Source organism: Crocodylus porosus, unplaced genomic scaffold (genome assembly GCF_001723895.1).
Source record: "Crocodylus porosus isolate Cpor-Errol unplaced genomic scaffold, CroPor_comp1, whole genome shotgun sequence".
NCBI classification, from domain to species: domain Eukaryota; kingdom Metazoa; phylum Chordata; order Crocodylia; family Crocodylidae; genus Crocodylus; species Crocodylus porosus.
The window spans coordinates 194886693-194903548 of NW_017728886.1; the positions used below are offsets into that span (position 1 = coordinate 194886693).

Genomic DNA, 16856 nt, shown 5'->3' on the forward strand with positions numbered 1-16856 from the left:
TACTCCACACTCCTTCACCCTTCCTCATCCCCTTATACAATATGAATCACTTGCCTTAAAAAATACAGCATACCCAAAAATATTAAGAAAGAGAATGAAAGAGAAAGATAAATAAAAATGGAAAGGTCTGAGAATTAACAGATAGGAAAAAATCCTAAGGACCTTTACACACAGTCAAAACACAAAAGTTAAAGAAGGAGTAAAGGAACAGCCTAAGGAAAATATAGGGAAGGGTTTAGATAGATCGGTAAAGAAGGAAACCTCACCTACATTGCTTAAAATTTATGTAAAATGTTAAAATAAGACAGAGAGGAACTACAGATTCAAAATATCCATATCTTCCATGTACAGTTGTTTGAGTCAACTCTTCTCTCATTATATTCTTTTATCTGTAATTTTACTTATTTTTGATGCTCAATTCAGAATGCACTTCCGGTCTTTGTAAAAACAAAACAAAAATAGGATATGCACAATATACATTATAAAGACGTAACACAATGATGCTGCAATAACTCTATTTTGAGAACCTCAAAAATCACTAAAATCCTATAGTAGTGCTAAGCATGGACATGCCACCACTGAGCTGACAGACAATGAGGACATTCTGTTCTCTACAGTACTGCACAAAAATAAGTCAGTAATTGTGCAATTATACCTTGGCCCTAAGCTAAGGGCATAGAGAATATGTAGTCACTATTCTACCATACAGTAACACACCCAAAATTTACACCATGTTCTGCCCATAGTTTATGTTGTGGGTGATGAATTTTACCTCCCCAACTGTGCCTATGCTACCACCCCACATAAAGTTCAGCTTAGATTTTGTATAAGTGAAGTACTTTTCAACAATTGCTATACTATACTGATGCAGTAGTAACTATTAGCTTATGGCTGTCCTTATATGAGCTCATAAACCAAATATAGGATACACAGCGGTCAGTGTCCTCTTTTTATTTCACCACTGCACAATAACCAGCCAAATTCCAGTATCTGAATAACTAAACATACTCAGAAAGGCTGGCTCTGATCCTGATGTTACTCATGAAAGAATGAAAGGTGAGGCCCAGTTGCACTGATATGAGATGCACTTGGTCCAGCACAACCTGATTACTGACTGCCAGGAACCAAGCGCTCTATCCCTAGAGAAGGTAGAAAGCTTAGCTATCAAAATAGGCTTAAGGCATCAGTAAAATTAAAATTTTACAAGGCAGAATAAGATGAGGCAAAAGTAAAGATTTCTACATTTATGTTAAATAGGCCACATAGTACATTAAGGTTTTTTCACGCGAGACAGATAACAACAAACATTGCAAATGCAGATATTCAGTCCAAAATGCAAAGAACAAAAATACTGTGTACTAGAAAAAGAACAAAAATATTGTGTATGTACTAGAAAAAAGCCAAATTAATAAGGCTATAATAATAAACTTTTGCTTTTCTTATTTCTTTAAAATATAACTGCATTAAAATACTACATTTATCATTCAGTTTCTTTGGTTTTTATTTTTATTCTTTAAGGAAAATAAAAAGGCTAAGAATACTTACTCCACTGTTCTTTAAAGACTTAAGGCTGTATAAGAACTTAAGCCTCTAAATCTTAATTCATCTTAAGGAAATAAGGCAGCACAGGCATTTAAGCTGCTTTAAATTCTAACGACCACCTGGTGCTCATTGACATTACTTTGAAATGTGTGCAATTCTGGAAAAAAATTTAGACCAGATCTCCAGAAGTGCAAACTCTCAGAGTTAGTGAAATACACTGTGCATGCCCAGGATACAGTTTTCAAATGTTCATAACTTTCTTTCTTGCTGCTGATTTTTTTTAAATTGTAGTCACGATTGGAATTTGCAACAGAATTATTTAAGATGTCAAGTTCCAAAGTTCCATGGGGTTTTCAATTCACTGTATGGCAGTAAACTGTAGGAAGTGCCTTTTTACTCCTGTGTTATGTATCAGTACTCAAAGGCTGCATCCAGACAAGCACAGACATGCACATATGCTGAACAACCTGCAGCGCCACACACCACACGCTCAGGCATTCCCCACACAGCTACCTTGCCCACACCAACAAAAAAATGTGGGGCGACGCACATGGCAGTAGCATGCAACCAAAACTGGCACCTGGCTAATTAGAGCCATGCTCCAGCTGCTGGCCAGCCTTTCTGCTGTGGCTGCAGCCCCAGGAAGCCCTCAGGACCCCAGGTAAAGCTGTTGGGGCCAGCATAGTTGCTGGCCCCAGATACCTCTACCTCACCTGGGGTAACCTGCCACACACCAAAGCATGCATGGCACAGGTGTTCCCAGTGGACAAGGAGCAGCGGCACAAGTCCTGGGGGAAACAAACATCAGTGCTTGTCTAGACGTGGTCAAAAACTGCAAGAGGCGCTTTCTTCCAAATTCAAAAAGAAAAGAAAAGAAAGCAAATAGAAAATAAAAAAAAACAATTCCCCTCCTCCCCCTTAATCTCTCTGTCTCCCCACCACTCCCCTCCCACTCGCAACCAAGTAAACACAACCAAGACAGAATCCCAAACCTTCGTGCAAAGACCAACATCTTATTTTAAAAGGTTATGAGTAAGGGAGATATAATAAAAATATTTTTGAGCTTTCAATGTAGCTTTCATTATCTGCCACCATACGCAATATTTTTCCATCTACATTTACAAGTTAGGGTTACTGTATTTTGATGTATGCTCACCTCTTTGAGAACAAAAAAGACAAAACTAACTTTAAAAAAATTCCCCTTCAATATTCCTTCCATTCTCACTCAGAATGTTATTATGATATCCAGTCTACAATTGTACATTTTCCTCAGGAGGGCAGGTGTGCAACTTCCCTATAAGTCAATAAAATCAGACGCTGGGATTGTTATTTGGGTAATACTACCAGCACTCCCCACAGGACAGCATGTAAGTCACATTCACAATATGTTAAGTCTATCCAGGAGAAGGGAGCAAGATTCAGAAGTCTATCTTGTAACATGGGACTCCCACATACCAGTGTAGCACACTGTTGGAAGCCACTGAGTCAACTAATTAAAGACAATTTTATAGCCAGACGATTTGTTACCCTTACCCTGCACACACACAAAATAGCCTAAAAGGGAGCAGTGGCTCTTTCCAGCTTAAAAAAAATCCTCTGCATTTTGCCACATCTTAAAATGAAATGCTTTGCATATTCCACAACACATCTTTTATTGCTTAACATTTTTTTGGGTACAGATATGCTGAAGACTGTCACGAAAATAAGAACTATAGCAACATTCAAAGCAATGGCTACAAGAAAAAGAAAATGACCTAAATAGACTTAGAATAAATCACAAAAGAAAGCTAGTATTTTTTTATATTGTTAATCAACATATTTGGTCTAATTCACCTTCTCCTTAAGTATTTTTATTATATGTACCATCATCAGGGTATCATGTTTCTATAACTGCCACTCCAGAAATCTGTCATTTTGTAAATTCTTTCATTAACATCTCTAGCTAGTGAAACTCTGTATCATGACTTGGTATGAGATCTAAGTAAAAAACTGCAGGTGGAACATTTCTCAAATGGAACATGTCATTTTATTAAAACCAAAACTTCCCACAGTAATGCATGGATTTTGATTTTAGGAAAACAGTCTCCCCATATGTACATAATACCCATTAATTATTTTCAGAATGAATTTGGATTACTTGTTTTAAATAATGGTTTCAAAATCTCTTTTACATTATAATTTGCTATCAGTCAAAATCAAAATAAAACATTTTGATTTACACACAATTGCATTTTTATTTGAACCATAATTTCTTCATTCAAAACTAAAATGAAACACATTTCTGAAGTTGTAGAATTTCCCACAATGCAAATTTGGGTTCCCACACAGCTCCTATTCAGTATTTTTTGCACTTTAAAAATTTTACTTAATGATTAAGAGAAAGAAAACATCACTTATTAACGGAATCATGTCCAAACAAATATATTTTTATCTTGGATGTTCCCATTCAATAATAGATTAAACAGTTTTAAGTAAATGAATTTTGTTTTCAAAAATATATAGTGAGTTTTTTTTATTATTACCACCATAGTACCATATAATACTCAAATTATTTACTAGAATATCTTCTTGAGCAATTATTGGGCACGAAGGATGCTTAGAATTAAATTAATATTAATTTATAGAAATAGACAGTTATGCCTGTTGCTACTCTTTGGAAGAAAAAGAAATGTCAATACGTCTAATGCCATGATATGTCAGGATGCTGTGGGCCACAGGCTCTCTTTCAGATCATCACAAATCCAATTCTTTATATGCAATTATGTCTATTTGATAGGTACATAAATCAACATTTCAGAAGTACAAAGTCAGGCTTTGCTTAAAGGGAGCTTTAAATAGAAAGCTATATTTAAATTTTGGTTCTTTAGGTCATTCAAAATTCTTTGGTTCATCTTAAATATTATTTGCAAATACTTTAGTTGAACATACACTAATCATTTTAGCAACAGGGAGTAACCATTTGAAGCAGATTTACATTAGGGATAAAAGAATGTAGTATCGGGGATCACCCTTAAGAATATTTATTGGAAATATCATTTATAGACAGTGCAACAGTGTGTAATGCAAAATAATCCTTATCTAGTTAAATATTAAGTTCTGTGCCAATGTATATACTATAGGTGTAACAGACGTTTTGGGACAACACATTGTTTTGTATTTGTGGGAAGTAAAATTTAAAGATGCTATGACAGCAGCTATGAATAAAATATGACTGACAAGTACATTTTGATCATTGTGCAGTTAAGTTTGCCACATTAAGCAGTATGTGCATCAGAAAAGCAAAAGGCACATATACTTTTTGGCTGTGCTGCTTATTTCAGCAATATTTATGCATCTTACCACTTTGGAGCACATTCTTCTGCTATGACATGGCATGTCAGCGCTCTGCTATAACTGACTTGCCAGGTCTCGTTCTAGATCCACTGCCTCTGAGGTAACAATAGCCTAGATACATGCCCATCTGGATAACAATGGTTAGCACAAAATCCTCTACGCCTCCTTGCATACATTGCAGGTTAGACTTTTTTGATCCTTTAGGCTGCATCAAGACGAGTGAGCACGTGCCGGTTGTGGTACCTCAAAGCAGTTTGAGACACTGCAGGAGGCATACCATGAATGAAAAAAATGTTCCCCATGCTGTGTATTTGCGGCATGGGCTCTAAATCTGATACCAGGAAATCCTGGTATGAAAAGAAAACATGCTGCAAAAAAGTGGTGTGCCTGGAGACAAACAGAGCCTGGGTCCTCCAAGACAATGCTCCAGCACCTGGCCAGAGTGTCCATATGTCTGCAGCATTCCCCTGCTGCTCCAGCATGCTGCCTCACCATGCTGGAACAAATAGAAGTGGGGCAAGGCTGGCAGCAGTGGCTTGGACCCAGGCTCTGTCCCTCATAAGTAGGGACGTGGGGGTGGGAGGGACTAGGGGGTTTCTGGGGGGGGTTGTGAGTGTGGGGTTCATAGGTGTATGTGTGGGGGGTGGGGGGGTTGTGGAGAAGTTTGCAGGGGGGGCTGCCATCCCCCCACCCCCCCGAGGCTCATAGCCCCTGGCGCTGGTAACAGCAGCCAGCCAGGTCACTGGGGCACTCACGGCTCACTGCAGGCAGTCCCATGGCAGTGTGGCACTGTCTGAGACTCAGTGGCTACACATAACGAATGGAGGCGGCCCACTGGCGTACACCTTTGGACAGGACTGGGACAACTTCTGCCATGACCTGGTGCTCTTGGCACTGCACACAGAAGCTAGCTGCCATTGGGCTGGGCCAGACATTCCACATGCCCAGCCTGATGATGCACGGCTGCTGTGTACAGTGCCACAAGCACCAGGTTGTGGCAGGAGCTGTCCTGGTCCTGTTCAAAGATGCACACTAGTGGATCAGGCTGGGCCAGCTCTGTTCACTGTGTGCAACCACTGGGTCTCTGCAGAGCTCTGCCTGCAGCAGACCAAGAGTGCCCTGATGGCCTGCGGGCTGCTGCTTCCAGTGCCAGGGGCTGTGTGCTGCAAGGGGGTGGGCATGTGGTGCCCCCCCTCAAACCACCTCCTACCCCCTGGCTGCAGTGGGGGGGAGGGCACATGCACAGACACAGACCTAGACCAGAAGAGCATTCACAGCCTGCACCCACAGATATCCAGAGGTAAAAAAATCTGGTGTAGTGCACACTCAGGCAGCATGCCCTTGCAATGTGGAGAACACTGGACTGTGCGGTATGTGGTGCTGCAAACATGTTTGCAGTGCCACGTACCACACAACCGTGCTCATCTGGATGTGTCCTACATGGGCAGCAAGTTATCTGGTAATCAGCTATGCTTTTAGAGGCAGCTGTGAGGTACAAGATTCATTCAGGCGTTTAGGAAGAAATATATTTTCATTCTTCATACAAATATAAACGTGTAAGAAAACCAGAGGCAAGCATATCATCCACGTCTAGTATAGAGAAAGAGGAAAAAAATCTGTCCAATAAGAATGGGGTGGTCTCAGGTGCCCAATGGGTGCACTGGAGTAGTACGGGTGGAAAGTTTTTCTGCAAAAATCTCTGCTATCCAGTAAATTGGAGATATTAAGAACCTTGTTATTGGTTTGTTCCAACCACTCTAATGGTTTTTGTCAGATGGATTTTTGTCAGAACTGGATTTTACCATCTTATGTCAACGTATGTTATGCCAAGTGATATTAAAATTTTTCTTAGTGCTGAACAAATTTCTTACAGTGATATTGGTATGGTTAACAGTACTTCAGGATAGCTTAATCAATCTAGCACCATTTGCCAGCTGAGATACACTGCCAACCTCATCCTTTCATGAACCTCAGCATTAGTCATTGTTAGGCAAAAAAAATTCCTCCACTGCCCAACGACATTTGAAGTTCATTGGGTTAGTTTCATGGAGCGTATACATGTTAGCGTTAAGAAAACATATTGTTGTATTGGGTCCATTCATGAGTACAGGTGACAAGATATGAGGGGCATTTAGAAGATACCTAGACTAACCTATTTAATGATATGCTAGAGCTCAAACAGATATCACAGATCAAAATACTAATATTTTGATCTGTTTATCTGCTAACCACCATTTATCCATGCAGAACTTGTATGTGAAGGAAATCAGCCACCAAACATTTGAAAAATAGAGACAAATGAAATTAAAGCAATAATCAAATACCTGCAAAAGAAAAGCCTGAAACCAAAGGAAATCCACAAGGACATCATGATAGGACTGGGGGATAACACTACATCATATACCATAGTAAAAAAGCCCAGAAAACCTGGGCAGTTGAAAGCAAAAGAGAAACACTACTGAAGGAAACCCATGATCTAGTTACTTCAGAGAGACTGCTACCTCAGAACAAGTTGATGCCATCTCCAGGATGGTAATGAGTAACGGAAGATCAACAGCTAGGCACATCAATGACAGCAGGACACAAGCATGGTACAAACCATCCTCAATGAAGATTTTGGTATGAGTAACATGTCAATAAGATATGTACCCAGAATGCTGAGCACTGACATGACAGTTCTAAGGAAATTTGGAGAAATTTAGAGAACCCAGAAAAATTCATGAGCAGAACTGTGATTCAGGATGAGGTACGGCTTCACCACTTTGATCATAAGATCAAACAGCACATTATGCAATGGAAACACACAGTATCAACTCACAAGGAAATTGGGAAGGTTGCATCAGTTGGTAAAGCCATGCCCTTGATTTTTGGACAACAAAGTGGTGATCATGACTTACTGCTCCTCAAGAGACAAGACTGTCCAATGAGTATTATGTGAGACCAAATTGCTGCACTTCTCAGAAACCATCAAGGAGAAGAACCATGGAAAACATGTCAAAGACAATGTATGATCCCACATATCCCAAGCTGCAGTGACCACAGCAATCAAATATAATTTTGAAATGCTTCTCCTTCCAGGCTATTTACCAAATTTGGCTCCCCCACATTTCTGTCCATTCCTCAAACCGGAAAGAGTTTAAGTGAGAATGAAGTGATTTCAGCAGTCAGTGAGTTTCTTCTAGATATGCTGGACAAGGACTTCTACAGAAAGACAAGCTGCAACAGCACTGAGTTAAGAGCACTGATATCACAGGGAATTGCACTGAAAAGTAAATGGTTGAATACAGACAATGCTTCTTTCATTATCAGCCTAGAAACTTTATGAATGCCCTTTGTATATGTGGTTTTTAACACATCACAAATTGGAAGGACCCACCACGTCAGGTGATGTCCAGACTTCTCATTTTATCTCAGACTCACAAGATTTGTTCATCTGTTAGGAGACTATTAATAAGTTTCAGGAGGTGTGGCTCATGTGTGGTAGAAATATAACATAACCGGGTACTTGCATTCGTCTGAGATAAGGAAATGCCAAGGATATGCTCCTACTCAACAGAAGCAGTGCACTATTATACAACATTTGTTATGGTTTTTCATAGTTTTTATAATTAGTAAAATAGTGCTTGGAACATGAAGAACTGGCCAAGGCATAGACTTATCAAGCCTTAACTGAAATAAGAGAATGTCCAGGTGAACATGAATGTGTAGTGAAATCCAGGAGAATATTTTTGACACTGTAGACAGCCAAGCCTTTTATCATATGATAGCTATTTAGCCAATAGCGATAGCTATTTAGCCAATGATTTAATCTCCTGCAGCACTGAGGAAGACATTAGCCTTTTTGGGGGGACAATTCTTCCAATTCTACTACTTTCTTCTGGATTGCTACTGTTATTGATTCTCAGACATTTCCAAAACTGCATTATTACTCTTGAAGCCTATAGAAGCATGTCAAACATATGGCTGCAGTGCCAGTCTAGCCGACTCACTGGGCCACTGGAAATTAGGGTATGGTCTGCCACAAAATGTAGGGCCCTTGGGACCCAATAAACATGGCAATTGGCAGCAGGAGGGCAAGCACACAGCCCGTGTTGCCTTGCAGCCACTTGGGCACCGCCTTACCTCCCTGACTGTTGGCCCTTCCCATATGTCCCATGCTGGAGCTGTCACCACAACACGGAACATGAAGTGGTGGCAACTCTAGTTTTGACATGGGGTAACACAGTGAAGGCTGGAGCCACTGCCACATGCGCCAGGTCAGAGTCAGAGCTGCTGCTGCTATCACCTCCACATGCTCTAAGTCAGAGGTGGAGCTGAATATGTTACCACTGCTGCTACTGCCACCACTTCCTCATGGTCCATGCTGGATCCAGCTCACAAGAAGCCCTGCAGGCAGGACTGGGGTTGGAGAACATGGCAAGTTTGACATCCCTGCTATAGCATATGCTTACCCTACACTGAAAACTAGTGTGGGCAAATGGAAAATGAGCTAACTTTTTATCCTTGTTATTTTCAAGAGCTATAAAATACAGGGTGAATGTCTGGATTTTAGGCACTTGGATTTGTGGGTCCACCAAACAGTACAACAGCAGAATGAGGGGGTTACCACATGCTGTGAGACTAGCTGATGTAGTTTCTGTACTCCTCAATGAATGAATGGTATCAGGCTAATGCCTTGATTATTCATTTAAGGGAAAAAAATATTAGGGTTTGCATTAGGGTGAATCTGAGTCAGAATTTAGCAGGAAAGTTGGTTGTATTACCACTTATAACCCGACAAAAATGGTTGGCATGAAATAATTGCAAATATAGGTTTGATGGGGATCTGTCAACCCTGCTTGCATTATATCAGGAGAACTGTGAACTTAAAAGGTCAGAGTTCTGTGTGATCACACATGGGAAAGTTGGGTATAAGATTCCTAAGGAAGATGTGCATGTTAATCAGACATGGGGAATTATATTAGATCTTTTGGGGGCAGAAGACAGATGGTGGCATGCAACAACCAGGCTATTCAGCGGCACCCCCTCAAGACCCCTCAAGACCAGTGCAAGTTCAAAACAATCAATCTGCAGAGGGAAATATGAGACCCAAGAGATAACAGGTAATCGTCTCAAGGCAAGTACCTTAAGTTTTCAAAGATCAAGTAATCTTCATATGCCTCCTTAATTTTTCATAGCTAAATTACTAGGTCAGGGGTGGGCAATTATTTTGGGTGGAGGGCCACTTACCCAGTTTTGGCAGGCTGTTGGGGGCCGCATGGGTAGCCCTGCCCATGACAGGTGCCCCGCCACCTAGTCACCATCTTGGGACCAACATCCCAATATCTTGGGACCAATATCCCAGGGCCAGCAGCAGAGCGGGGCACAGGCTGGCAGGGGTCTGTGGAGCCGAGCTGGGCTGCACCAGCAGAGAGTGGGGAGCTGGCCCGGCTCCACAGATCCCCTGCCAGCTGGGACCCTAAGCTCCTGCCACCCTGCTCTGGGCCCCACCAGCACTGGCCCCGAGACACCAGTGTGGGCCCTGTGCTCCCACTGGCTCCCCGCCTGCTCACACCCAGTGCCCTCCAGCCCCATAGTACAGGCGGGGGACAGCGCACAGCCCTGACCCCCTGCTCACCAGCAGGGAAGAAGCTGGTGCTGAGCATGGGGAAAAGCGGCCCCTCCCCTGCTCCCTACTCGGTACCTCTCCCCCTGTCCTTACCTGAGCTTCCCATGCTGGGGCAGCCACGTACTCCCAGCCCAGAAACCATGGCTGGGGCTTCTGGCTGGGGGGCAGGGCCAGGCAGGCCCCGCTGTTGTTGGAGCACGCTGGGCTTCCCCTGGGTTTTACTTCCCTTGGTTCCTGTCATTTTTGACAGGAATCAAAGGCAGAGAAATACTAATTTTCTACGATTTTTTATAGGGGCTCCACAGGCCAGATAGTATGGCCTTGTGGGCCGGATCCAGCCTGTGGGCCGTATTTTGCCCACCCCTGTACTAAGTATGCATAGTTGGGATATGCAAAGTATATATACTAAGTATGCATCGTTGGGATATGCAAAGTACTTTCATAGTTGGGCTAGTTGCATAGTTCGAATAGAGTTAGATAAGCCTTCAGATGCAAGACATTCTCATGTGAAGAACTTCTTGCATCTGAAGGCTTATCTAACTCTATTCCAACTATACAGTTAGTCCAAAAAAAGATATCACCCTAAGAAATCCTTGTTTCTCATATTATTTCTGAACCATCACACCTACAACATCACTCTTACACTACCATTGACCATATATGTACTTTTAATAGTGCTAATTTAAAAGAAAATACAACAAATAAAAATGTAACATGGTTAATGTAGATAAAAGCAAAAATTAAGCAATTATCCATTTTCTTAAAAAGAAAAATTAATGTGCGAGAACAATTCAGTAATCAGTTTATGAGATTTCATGACATCTGATCTTTCTGAAGCGTTTTATACCCAGAGCCCCTATCCTTTCTGTATATCTATTCTACAAAGCTCTGATTCTGTAATTAAATTTCCACAAACTCAACTTCCAACTGCTTGGTTTCAATTGTAATATTAGAGCTCCAGTCAAACACCATACAGAAAATAATACTGTATTACAGAATAGCCGCTTCCTGTCAATTGACAAGAAATTTCATCACGTTAGATAGATGCCAGATTTCTTTCATTGCCTCCTGAAGAAGGCTATAGTTTCCACAAGTAAAAAGTCAGGCTTTCCATTTTACTCTCCTTTAACCCATTAAACATAAGTAAAAAACAAACAAACATACAAACAAACAAATACAAAAAGCAAAACCACCCTAAAGCTGCAATGTTAAATTAATATTAATATGGTAAAGAATGTTACTTTATTAATTAAAAATAAGATCAGGACCAATCCTACAAGTACTAATACAGAAAAATACCAATGGATTTCAATGGCAGTGTTGCTTCAATTCTGACAAGATTGCATATTAGACATTTGGTAAAAATTTAGTACTTGAAGTGCTTATAATGTCAGTAACTACTCAAATTAGATGTAATAGTTTTATTTTCATGTAAAAATACTAGCTCTAATGGTACCTACCCTCAAATCTTCCAGATCTTTTTGTCTAATCCACAGTAATTCTCCATATATTTTCTCCTCATACTTTATTCTCTTTTCATATTTTTCCAGTTCATCTTGGAGATGATCAGTTATCATCTGAGCAGTCTGCTGCTTAAACTTTACAACATTTAAATTTTCCCTTTAAAAAGAACAGAAAAATATTCTCAATAAAAATTTAAAATATGTTTCTGATTTTTATGGAACACCTCATAGTTTAATGTTATCACAGATAAATAGAAAAGAAAAACTAATCTCACACACTCTAATTGCCCTTTTGAAAAATTTTGAGCCATATGACAGATCTACCATCACATCTTTAGATCCAGTCACCTCCACTTTGTCCATTAATGCATCTCCAACAGGACTACTAACTTGTAACACTCTTAAGCCAAGTACAGAAAGATAAAAAGCCCAAGGCTGAATCAATTCAGTCTTTGCAGGCTGAGATGCACAGCTTAAACTGAGAAGCAAGTAAACACACATTCATTTCTGATTCCAGAAATGTAGCCACATGCCTGCAGTGGCTCTTACCAGAAGGCGGGGGGGAGGGGAGTACTAAACCATGCCTCCCTGTTTAGCTGGTGCAGGCAGTTTGGGCCAAGACCTGTGAGGAGGGACTTGCAAGACCTGTGAGGAGGGACTTGCAGGGGAGGTGCAAAGCATCCTGGGAAGCTGGGGAACTGAGCTAACTTGAATTTGGAGGGGATCTGGGACAGAAGTTCAATAAACTGATTTAATTTAAATCAGTTAAGTCTGGTACTACATCCCATCCAGGTTTATCTTAAACTGGTTTCAACCATTTTGAAAGCAATTTATGTGCACTGAACTTCTGTTGCATTATAAATTTAAACCAGTTTCCGATTACTTTTGCCAGTTTATGTGTAATTTCTGTCCCCAGCCCTTAGTAACTTGCAAAACAACTACTATTTTAAAAATAATTTTCCATGAGAAAGACTGAGTTTCCCCACACTCCTCCAAATATATTGGTCTGAGAGGCAGAACAGTTGGTAATAAACCCTGGATGTGAGATAGGTTGAAGATCCTATGTCACATGACTTATCAGAGTTTAAAAAAAAAAGATTTACATAACTATAAACTCTGCTAATGTCATGAAATACCGGTTTTGACCCTGGATCAATCCCTTGACATGATCTCGTAAAATCGTATCTTTCAGAGTAACATGAAAGCTACCACAGGCAATTTTAGAGGTTTCCGAAATATAGCTGTTATAATTTATCTTTCTCTCAAAAGTCTGTATACACACATTTGTGTTACTAAGGGACCCTCATTTAGATAGAAGGATATTGAAAAATAGAACATTTTTTAAAAAAAATTCTGTAAAATTCTAATAGTATACCAGAGATCCTATGGAAAATACAGTAGTTGATCATTTAATGAAAGACTAACATGACAACAAAGATGTACAATGTCAAATAAACATTTCACAGGCAACTTTTTTCTGGCATTTCCTAACTTTGAAAATTTTACTGAAGAATCAAGCTTTTTACCTCATCTTTATATAAAATTTTCTATTTGAAAAAAAAGAAACTTAAAAAATAAATGTTCCATCATTTAATACCATACTTACTCTATCTGAGCTATGAACAGGATTGGAAACTAGGTCCATCATACATACCTCTACTATATGAGGTAAGAGTAAAAGTTAACTGTGTTAAGCTATTATCTTCTATGTAGACCGGGGTGGGAAAAATATGGCCTGCGGGCTGGATATGGTCTGCCAGGCAATTTCATCCAGCCCGCAGGCGGGTGCTTATCAAGTCACTGTATCCAGCCCGGGCCCAGACTGCCCCTGCTGTGCTCTCATGAGGCTAAGCCCCACTCACTTCTGCAGAAGCAGCAAACACTATGGTCCCACACACAGGATGGGGAAGTGGCAACGGCAGGTGGAGGAAGGATGGTGGCAGCGGGTGGGGGGAAGTAGAGGTGGGTGGGGGAAAGGGAAGCAGCAGTGGTGGCAGCAGGGGGAGGGAGAAGTGGCAGCAAGCAGGAAGTGGAGGGAAAAGCAGCAAACAGTAGGCAAGGGAGGAAAAAGCGGCAGAGAGCAGATGGGCAGAAGGAAAACTGTGGTGGGTGGGAGCACAGGGCCTGTGCTGGTGCCCCAGGACTGCCAGGGGCCCAGGGTGGGCCAGCAGGAGCACAGAGCCAGGGCCAGTAGGGGGTGGAGTCTGCCTGGCTCCATCGTGCAGGGCTCCCTCGGTTCTCCACCTGAGCTGTATGCCACCAGAGGGAGCACTGTGCAATGGAACCGGCACCCCAGCCCCACTCACCGCCACGTGCAGGTCATGGAGAATGGTGGGGAGCTCTGCACTATAGAGCCAGGCCAGCCTCACCCCTCTCCCTGCCTCCCTGGCTAAGCCCCATGACCAGCACAGCTAGATTCATCACACAGGGCTCTGGCAGAGAACCAGGGCACTGCATGTGAGCCCTGTGCAATGGAGCCAGCAGCTCAGACACACACAGTCCTGGGGCTCACTGGGACTGCATGCTGTCGGGGGCCTAAACCTGCCACAGGTCATGAGTGCCCTGAGGACCTACCACCTGCTGCTGCCACTGGCAGCAGGAGCTATGCACATTGTGGGGGGCATGTGTGAGGCAGGCATTTGTAGGGAGCCCCCACATGCACACCTCACCATACACATGCACACAAACCCCTCAATACACACTCCAAACACACAGCTCCCCAGCCACACCCCTACAGCCCCTGAGAAACCCCATACACATCCACACCCTTCTCCACACCCCACACACACATACACACACACACCCATGCCCCCCACACCGCCACAATATACAACAGTAAGGCTTAATTTTGAGCTATTATGCAATAGTCTCTATACACACTATGCAAACACAAATCAGGACAAATTTTTTTTGAATAAAATTAAAATATGTTATAGTAGATGTTTGATTCTTAGTATATAATTTTGGTTTTTTCCAGTTCCAAGATAGCAAACCCCTGTCCCAAAAGGAGTACTTCTGGGGATAACAGGAGGGACTTCCAGTCTCAAGATGGCAACCGGAGGTGGGACTCCTGTTAAGGGGTGGGGCTACCATCACAGCCCTAGACAGCTCATCAGAACTCATTAAATGACCCTATAGCCAAAATAATTGCCCACCCCTGAAACTAACCAACCAAGGCAAATAAAACACATGCTTTTCCAGTGGGGTTTAAGAGTTATTTGCTGATAGCAGAGAAATGTTATTATTCATAAACCTTCACTTCACTATCAATCTCTGGAGGACAATCTCTCTAATACTTATATACCCTTTTGCCTCATCTCCTTAACCTTTCACATCTTACCTTGTATCCTTTTGTTCCTATTCTTACCCCTCTATACACACACACACACACACACGCTCACCCCTAGGCCCATTATATGGGCTCTGAGTGCAGCAAAAAGAGAAAAAGACTGGAGTACAATTGAATGTGTATGTTCTCCCTACCTTTAATAGCCCAGAAATCAGTTTTCCATGATTTCAAGAAAAGATGTGAGGGTCCATCCTAAGGCAAATGACCCTTTGGGCTAGCATAATTACAACATGCTAGCCAATAGTACCCAAGGGAATTATGTGGCTGGCACAACATCTAGCTGGTTTTGAATCCCCCACTGGAAAGACAAGGTGCACATTTAAACATGAATGACTAGAAGCAACCCTCAGCACAAGTCTACAACAGGTGTCAAACTCATAGCTCAGGAGCCATAAACAAGATGTCTTAGCTGTATGGGGCAGAACATTTATCTTCTTCTTGTCCTCTACGTCTCAATAAGACTGAGGGAGAAAGAATATGGTATCTTCTTTATTGGAAATACTAGTTCCTGGTACACTGCATTTTTGGGAGGTTTTCTTGCCCCTTCAGTATGAATTAAAGGCAATAAAAGTTTTCCATATCAGCTGATGATCTTTATTAGGTTGTCTTTGCTGGATTTCAAGTAGAACTTCTATGGTGTCCTTCCTTGGTTTTTCAGTTGTACTGAGATTCTGGGAAAATATTCAGCTAGGTATAATGTTGTTTTGGTAACATTTAAGTCAACATTTCTAGTTCATTCTTGCAGTTTGTTTAGGCTTTTACTACTTGTTTGGAGCTTTAAAAAATGAATGACATACTATTATTTAGATGGAAATCTGAGGAAGTGATAATAAAGAAACAACTACACACAAAGGCAGTTCCTCCATCAAGCCAGAAAAAAAAAAATCAGCATCTGGATAAAAAAAAAAAAGCCCATTGCCTCTCTTTCCCAGCAGCGTCCAAGTTTTCTTCATGGGAACAGAAACTCATATGTCATTATTCTGCTGATAAACATGCTGAAAACAGGTGAAGTACTTGAATTTTGATCCCTTAACTAAGAGACTGAAACAGATTCAAACAGAAAAGATTATTTCCTGCTGCCTTCCTTAATTTTTCAGATCTTCACTTACAGTTGAATGGAACAGTCTCTTCACAGACAGAGGCAGCTGAAAGAAGTGCTGGGGACCTGTGGCAAACCTACCCCACAACACATTAGTAGTATTTTTTCCAAATACTACTATTACTGAAACTATAACAAGCACCTCCTGCCCCAAAAGTAGAAGCTTCAATCCAAATAGAAGAATGTGTTTAACATTTAACTATTCACATTACCCAGAAAATAATAAAAAATGGCTCAAATTGTAATTTTCTTTATGGTAATTTGATGGAAAGTCAGCATATTGGTTAAATTATAAAAAGCATTAACAAATGTACAGAAGTTAAGACAAAAAAGATCCTTGCTTCTGTATACTGTCACCAGTGATCCTCACTAATAGGAAGTAGCAACTAATGAAAAAGAAACTTGCTCTCCTTTTTTACCCTGCTTTTTTTCTTTATATTATATATATATATGTGATAGATA

The 16856-nt window shown here is 41.2% G+C and overlaps 1 protein-coding gene across 1 annotated transcript in view; it reads right to left on the reverse strand.

Moving 5' to 3' along the window:
• CCDC178 (coiled-coil domain containing 178) overlaps positions 1-16856 on the reverse strand; it is a 292890-nt gene that overhangs the window by 177896 nt on the left and 98138 nt on the right. The window contains exon 16 of the mRNA XM_019547626.1: positions 11944-12103. Coding sequence (XP_019403171.1) covers positions 11944-12103 — 160 coding nt within the window. The remainder of the gene's footprint in view (positions 1-11943; positions 12104-16856) is intronic.